The sequence below is a fragment of the Corvus cornix genome, chromosome 2 (genome assembly GCF_000738735.6).
Source record: "Corvus cornix cornix isolate S_Up_H32 chromosome 2, ASM73873v5, whole genome shotgun sequence".
NCBI lineage: Eukaryota > Metazoa > Chordata > Aves > Passeriformes > Corvidae > Corvus > Corvus cornix.
In genome coordinates, this window is record NC_046333.1 from 126960143 (window position 1) to 126968526 (window position 8384).

The 8384-nt window shown below is 37.7% G+C and overlaps 1 protein-coding gene across 1 annotated transcript; it reads right to left on the bottom strand.

The window, feature by feature from the left end:
* Window positions 1–1189: 1189 nt before the first annotated feature.
* Window positions 1190–7862, bottom strand: SLC7A13 (solute carrier family 7 member 13). Its single transcript, XM_010405029.3, has 4 exons — window positions 6883–7862; window positions 4306–4437; window positions 2318–2682; window positions 1190–1582 (listed from the first exon to the last, which is right to left on the bottom strand). The coding sequence occupies exons 1-4, from the start codon at window positions 7601–7603 to the stop codon at window positions 1337–1339; spliced, it is 1464 nt and encodes a 487-aa protein (XP_010403331.1). The 5' UTR covers window positions 7604–7862; the 3' UTR covers window positions 1190–1336.
* Between the last annotated feature and the right edge of the window lie 522 nt (window positions 7863–8384).

Below are 8384 nucleotides of genomic sequence, written 5' to 3' on the forward strand. Positions count from 1 at the left end.
ATCATTGAATCGAATATTGTAGAAAGATTTTTTTCATTCAACTGTGTTATAATATAATGCCCTGTAAGACAGTTTCACCAATATAACATCCATCAAACCAGAGATCACAAGGGAAGAGCCATGTTAGGCTGGGGCCATCTACTGGTTGTGTTGCTGAGCTTTCATTGACAGATTTGGAAAATCACTTTATATTTGTAATTCCATTTAATTATAAAGAAAGAAGCATATCTTAATAGATTAATCACCTACATACATGATGTTTCTTATGTACTGGTAATTTGTTTTTAAGATTAAATATTCCGTGAATTTAATATGGCCCAAACATCAGAAGAAAAAAAATTAATTTATCTTGCTTTCATAAACAAAATAAAAATGGATGGGAGGAGGCCTGAAAAAGCTCTTACTTCTCAATAACACCGAAAAGAAATCAAGGAGTAAAGTAATATTAATGCTAAGATGTAAACAATTTAGTAAAGGAATCCACATCTCTTTAGTTTTTATTTCTGTAATGAAAGAGATAAATAATTCTTATTGCCTTACTTGATGCTTTGTAAGATTTCACCTTGAATTTGTATGTGTTGTTCTAAAATAGCTGAGATGTGCCATATACAGTTTTCTTAAGATATAAAAAGATCTCAGTCACTTTCATGATATTCTTCAAAGGTTTTTATTAAAAAGAAATTCATGCCAAAAAAGGTAGCATATGAAAAGAAATGTAAAGCCTTTAAAATCAGCAGATCTAATCAATGAGCTACTGCAAACTAAGAATAATCCAGACAATTTAGTTCAAAGTCCAAAAGTGCATTTATATAATGATGCTATTTAGTGTGTATTTATTCACTTATTGTAGGATAATATTGATAACTATTTGTGCTGTGATTGAGTCTTATTTCTATTATTACAAGACTATACACAACTTTTAACTGTGTTCTCAGGAGCAAGAAAGAACATTTTACAGATTTTTCAAGTTTAAGAGAGATCCTTTGCACCTATTAAATTAGTATATGTATACATTTATGTATTTATACAAACAGACACAAAAACACATACATATTAACTTTTATGCTAATGCCATGGTTTAGTTGATGAGGAGCTGTTAGGTCATAGGTTGGACTTGATGGTATCAAAGGTCTTTTCCAACCTAGTTCATTATGTGATTCTGTGCCTATACATACATATATGTGCAAGTTTGCAATATATGTGTATACACCTATATATGTATATGCATGCATGCACACCTATGTATAACATCAACAGCTAAGTTGTACTGTTTACAGTCTCAGTTAAACAAAATCTGCTGTTGGCTCTTAGTTGTACTGGGATTAAATATCTGCCATTACTCACATTTGCCCTTAGCAGATTCATCAGCAGGACAGACTTCTAACAGGAGCTGTAAGTGGCAAGTAATTTTATCAAGAAATGCAAAATGCAATTTAAAATGTATAAAAGGCAGATAAACAATAACACTTCCCAGCATAAACAGGAAAGCGTAAACATATTGCAGGTTTGGAGACCAGACTATGGGAGCTAGAACTAGGAAGAAAGACATTGCCACCATCACAAATGGAACAGGTAAAAACACCTATAAGAGAAAGAAAAAAAGTGGTTTAGGAAATAAATGAATCAACTGTGATTTTATGCTTCATTCATAAGAGTAACAATGTGTTCTTTTCCCCAGTAGAATACCATTTTTCACGCTGCTATAAATTCACCCAGGACAAGAGTCATCTGACTCAAATTGCCTGTAAGAGAGGAATCTTTTTTAAAATATTTGTTTAGGCTCCTTCTATTGTCAAGAGGGAGAGATAGGCAGTACTGGAAATCCATTTGTTCACATATGGTATTGTGGATTCCTATAGGACAGTCAGGGCTGGGTGCCTAGAAGCCTTCACAACAAGCATATACTTCTAAGCCAGCTTTCTGACTGCTAGAGTAAGAGGAAATTCAACCTATCCTTAATGCCTCTGATTGCGTCAGGAAAAGTGAGAGCAGATCAAAGCTTAATTGTGAATGGCAATGGGTCCTATACTGTTCTTGTTCCTGCTCCACACTGGTATGGTACCACCTTGTTTGAAAGTCTCCCCCATTCTGCAAAGAACCATCTCCTGTTTTCAACTGCAAGTTCTCTGGTGCAGAGACCATCTGTTTGTTTCTCTTCTTTTTATAGTGAAACAAAATTTTCAAATAAGGCTCTAAGCATTATTATTTGTATTTTTGTGACTATCCACTTTGAATCTGCACTTCTTCTGTAACTTTTGCATGCTACCCATGACTCAAAAAAATCTATAAAAATATTTTGTAACTTAGACCCATTTACTTTGTATGGTCGATGTAGATGAGGTTCCCGGTATCGAAGTACAATCAGGCTTGCACAAGTCAGTCCAATCATAAGCCAGGCAGAAAATCCAAAGTAATTTGTTAATGTAATAAGGTCAGAGGGGATGATAAAAATGGATGCAATGGTGGTTGAAAAAATCATGGCTGGTGCTGGAGTACAGGAGTGGACATTAAGCATGGATATTAAAACAGGTAAATGTCCTGACTGACTTCCAGCATAACTTAATCGACCGAGTGCGAACATGCTGCTGTTGAGGGCACCAAATATTGAGACAGCAACAGAGAGAGGAATGATCCAGGCAACAGAGGGGATCACTCGATCAGCCCAAGTGACTGCCACAGCAACTGCAAGAAAGCAAAGAATTAGTGTACTACAAGTACCATGTTCTGAATAACCGACAGACTCAACAGGAACAAAACTTAAAATACAAGAAACACCTATTATTTACCAGAAATGCCTGCTTTTTTGTTGCAGTAGCCAAACACAAATCCAATCCTAAGGGTATTTAATTCAGGAACTAAGCATGACAGCAAGAAGGAGTGCTGCCTGCCAGAGCAAGTCAGGGAAACCTGCTGGGGCCAATACCACAGTCATGGACTTCCCAGCAGGAGTGAGCTGCATCTCACATCCTGCATCACAAACACACACGTGGGCAAGGAAAGAAAATTAACTCCTTGGTCCCTGGCGTGACCCAGTGGTGACACGATCTGTTGTTACAGGAAACTGCCAACAGGAGCACATCTACGTTCAGAGATGGGTCGACAAATGTGCTAGTAATGAGATTTTGCTTTGGGTGGAACTGGGAAATGTGAAAGATTGTTTCTGAACAAGAGATATTCAATACTGCTAGGATATTAGCTATAGCTGATATTGTTACGAGGACAATATTTAGTGGGTCTATAACCAAATGCCATGAGGAACACACATCTTGCAGCACAGGAAGTTATTAGAGATGGGGAAAACAGTGCCCCCTCCTCAAAAAAAAAAAAAAAAAGTAGTGAAGGAACATGAACAAGCAATGTTTAAAAGAGTGCTATAATTTTAGGGCTATCTTCTCAGCTGGATAAACACAGTTCCCCTGGTATGCATGGAGCTGGTCATGCCAGCTGGCAGCTGCTATTCATGGATAGTCTGGTATTTGCTGCCTCCTTCATTGTAGCATGCAAATGATCCATCTCTCCCAGCAGATGGCCTGACACTGGCTGAGCGACAATATGAGGTTACTGAGTGACAGCTACACTGTTCCCATTTATATTAGTGAGCTTTTTCCATAGGAAAAAAAATAATTGATCCATCCAAATGAGGTATGGATTCTGTCATACCTGTAGGCAAGGTCTGACAGCTCAGTCTCATTACAGTGGGATTTAAAATGTGCTGCTTGGACAATCAAGGAGAAATACAGTTCCCCTTGGAGCTTTCATGGGCAGCTTATTGGTACAGGATCTGAGACAGAGTTTACATACACTGGCCTTTTGTATAGGCTCTTCTAAGGAATCACAATATTTATCATGAATAATACACACCCAAAATGGCTACATTTTTGTGTCCATAGTCTTTTCTACACTCCTGAACATGTTAGACTTGTCCACCTACTAAAGAGTAATGGCTTTAGCCTGAGACTCCATGAGGTAGGGAAAGAAGGAGGAGTGAAAATTTAAACTACAGGAAAACAAAGGTCATCTCTGTACTTGGGACCTGACATTCACCTTATTTTCCAGGTTTTTATACAGTTCTGATTTCTTTTTACAGACAGTGTAGGGAAAAGCCAACAATTTCAATAGTCTGCCAGCATTCAGTCCAACTTGTGTCATAGAGTAAAATTAAGGAAGAATTCTCTGTTAAAAAAAAAAATGAACCCAAATTTCTGGACTGTGAAGTTACGTGAGCAGAAGTAACCCAGGACACTGACATCAGATGGATATGCTAATGTCCACTCCTTTTTAATTAAAAAAATATTAAATACATACCTGAGGAGACAATTTCCTTAGGTGTGAGGACAGTCAGATATGAGATGTTCACCAGTAAATAAAAAACAATTACTGCAGGAACAGCAGTCATCACAGTTAAGGGGATATTTCTGCTGGGGCTTTTCATCTCCTCTGAAAAGTACAATTTAAAACAACAAATGAAGCAAACAATGTAGCTTCTGCAAAAGTTTTTCAGTGGTGAAGCTGTGCAGAGTTTGATAAGACTGATACCAAAGTCCTGTCCCAATCCCTAATCATGGCTGCTAAATTCTCTGCTTGTGAAGCCCTACACTGGTTCTCAAATAGGTTAATATCAGAAAACCTTAAAAGAATTCTTTTTATTTATCTATTTTTTAACTGTTTGGAAGGAGGGCTGGAGGAACAGCTGATTGATTAAAAAAGATTACAAGAGGAGTGATAATTTCCCTTTGATTTGATTAAGCACATATCTGACTTACATTAGAAAACTGATTTGGTAGGAAATTTTCAAGTAGCCTTACTTGAAAATCAGTAGCTTAAAAATGAAACTCCAAAGTCACATTATGTATTCTTACATCACTTCATGAGTCCTGATCTGTAACTTACTGAGCATATTTGCCTATTCCTACTCAAAACCTTTCTCTTTGCTATTATATCAAAAAATACAGAAAAAGTAACAGAAAAGACTGAAGGTATAGACATAAGAGCAATAATGCACTGGCTTTAAAAGGGGGCAATTTCCAGATGGATTCTGATGATTATTGTCTTTTCCAGTGCAAAGACGGTGAAGGAAAATTGTTTAGTGCTAAGCCTGATAGCTTAGAATTACTCTTACCAAACAAGAAAAAAACCCCAAATTTTGCAAGTGAACAACTCAGGCACTGGCACACATTCCTGAGCATGTCATAGTCCCAGCAAAAAATGGAGCTGGTTTCCAGAACCCTAATTTCAATCACCCTCATCTCAATCAAAAAGGTTCTTTTTCATCTCTTTCACTCCTTTGTCTTGTTCCTTCCCCATTTCCCGCTTCCCTCAGCATTTACAGACAATTTCCTGAGTATTACCAGCAAATAACTAACAAGAGAGAAGTGAAAAGTCAAATGTACATCTTATTTAAACTCTTTTTAGGAGACAGAAATCCATTTTCTCCTTCACATTTGATTTCTGTCTTCTGCTCAGGACATCAGCCTTGAGCCATGATCCCTGTGCTGGCTGTAGTGCACAGAGACAAGACTGAAGGACCACAACACTGGAATTCAGATACTATCAGAGAATTTGGGATTTATTTCAAATGTAAGAAATATACTTAGTAATTTTGAGCTCAGAAGAGGATAATCACCAAATTTGCCAATTTAAATTTATCTTTCCATTCATTTTGTTCCTTGCTGCAGTCTTGCCATCCAGCTGGCACCCGATCTATCAGCTGAAGCTCACAGAAATGAAGTAATTGTTGAAGAATAGGAAACTCAGTTTTGTTCAGAACTGTTGCATAGGTTACATCTGTCTAAACAGCTGTGCTGCCCAGTGTATGGCATTTATTAATACTGCTAACTGATCAGAAAATAAATCAGTATTTTACCATAAGTCTTGTACTTTCTCAGGCTTACAAAGCAAAGAGCTCACCTTTGAGGAAAACCATACTTTCTTGATTTATATTACTTTTTTAAAAATCACAGCCTATTTTTAAAGCTGGAGTACCTGGATTATAAAGATAATAGTCAGTTTTTTAAACATTAACCAAATTTTCACACTGTCCTCACCACTGAACTTTGTGTTATGCATTTAACACATTCAGTTTATTTAATATTTTACATGATCGAGGTCAATGGATGCGAATGGTTAAAAATATAACAGCAATATCCATTTGCTTACAATGTAATTCGATTAATCTGATGATACTATAAAACACCAATAATTTAACTAACATCATGAACACCATCTCTGTAGCTTTCATGAAAAAATGCTCATGTATTACTGCCACATCATCAGATACAGAATAGGGTGAGTGAATAGATATGCAAAAACCTTTTGAATGTTGGAGAACAAGTTCTATGAAAAATTTTATATGACCTTCCTTGGATCTCTCTTCACCTTTTGTTAGACTTCAAAAATCTGTTTTCCCAAGAAAATACATCCCATAAAATTACTACATTCTAAGAAAATTCGAAATTAATTTGTCCATGTACAAATCAGCTGCATAACCTCAGATTAAGGCACAGATATTTAAATAGAAATTATCTATGCACACATAGTTTGGCATGGATAACTCAGTACTTTCCTAAAAATACAGTGAATGGACACTGAGAAAGACAAAATGCAAATTTTTAAGGTGTGAAAAATTCTTTTTATGCATATTTTAAATTAACTATTTTGATTCTTTTGAACGCCCCTGGAAATGTCAGCTTGATTCTGCACAAAAAGCAGGAATCTTCCCTAGAGAGGAACAACGCCTCTTGTACCAGCCCCAACAAACACAAGACCCATGTAAAACGTGAAGGACCCTGTGGTCTTGAAGCAGAGACAAGTTCTCCCAAAACAAGCTGAGGAACACAAGAATGAGAGCAGCAGAACTAAACCTAAAGAAGAGCAGCAGAATACCTGCCATGTAATTGAGGGACCACCAGCCTCCATATGCGTACAGTCCCTGGAAGAAGGCTTCGGCAACCTGTGAGGCGTTGGGGATCTCTGAGCCGAACATGTCCTCAAACCTGGCCAGACTCTCCTTTTGCCTGGCAACAAGGAAAACTATGCCACCGACAGCAATCACAGACAAGGCCATCATCTTCAGCAGAGTGAAAATTGTCTGCACCCACGCAGCCATTTTGACACTGAGGCCATTCAAAATCCCCAGGGACCAGAGAACGGCCAAGGCCAAGCATTTCTTCAGCACATCTGGTGCAGGGCAAATGCCATAGAAGGGCTGGGTGGCGTATTCAGCAAACAGCAAGGCTCGAGCAGCATTTGATGCTGGCTTGGTAAACGTTGATGTCCAGATAAACACGAAGGCGGGTAGGGATCCAAGGCCTCTTTTAATATGGCTGTATTCTCCTCCGGAGAAGGGCAGAGCGGTCCCCAGCTCCGCATAGCAGAGGGCACCCATCAGAGAAACCAGCCCAGATGCAGTCCAGATCGTTAGTGCAATGCCAACATTGAGTAAGGAATGTTTTAACACCCCTGTGGGAGACACGAAGATCCCTGCTCCAACAATTGATCCTACAATAAAACTTACCCCGTCAAAATAACCTATATTTCTTTTGAGTTGCATCTTGGCTTTTTCTTTTCTTTGCACATCTTTAGGGTCGTTTTCTCCTTTTTCCATTTTTTCTGGGGTTTTTTTCACAGCAGATTTCACTTTGTTGTTAGCAGTCTGTCATGGCCCTACTTTCTAGTGAAATGTTATGGGAAGCTTAGCTTAATCATTCAGAAAAGAGAGCATACTTTGGGTTTTGATGTCTCCTGTGTGAAGATGATTAACCAAATACTTCAAGAAACACTGGCAAATCATGTACTTGTTGGTTTAATATGTACTTCAGAAATTATTAAGGTCTGCAGATATTTTTAAAGAAAACAGCATAAAAAATAATGCATAGCAAATGCTCATTTCTCAGATGATTTTCATCAAGAGATTTCAATTTGTTTTATGTACATCTTCAGAAACAACCACAAGAGGTGAGTAAAGGTGACTTCTACATCAACCCTAGGGAAAGAGGAAGGCTATGGCAGCATGAGGAAAGAAATCAACCTTCCTTATATTATTGACAGTGACATGGACATTAGATGAACAGCGTGGCCACTATTTTTCCACTGCCCATAAATAAAATGGACAGTGAAAATCACTAATCACCAGTATGTTTTGCCAAAACCTCATCAGTCACTGGGTATACTGGACCTTGTTTATACTTCACTCATTAAACACAGCCCTAGAAAGAAAATTACCAGTTTTATTCCAAGTTTTTTCCTGAACACTCATTGTTAGAATAGTACTCAAGCACATCCTAAGATGGCATTAATCTTCAGAAATTGCTATGAGGGAAAGAAGCTGTATCATAATTTTCATTGTCTGCGCAGGGGCTTTGGAACAGAAAGATGAAGGATGGAAG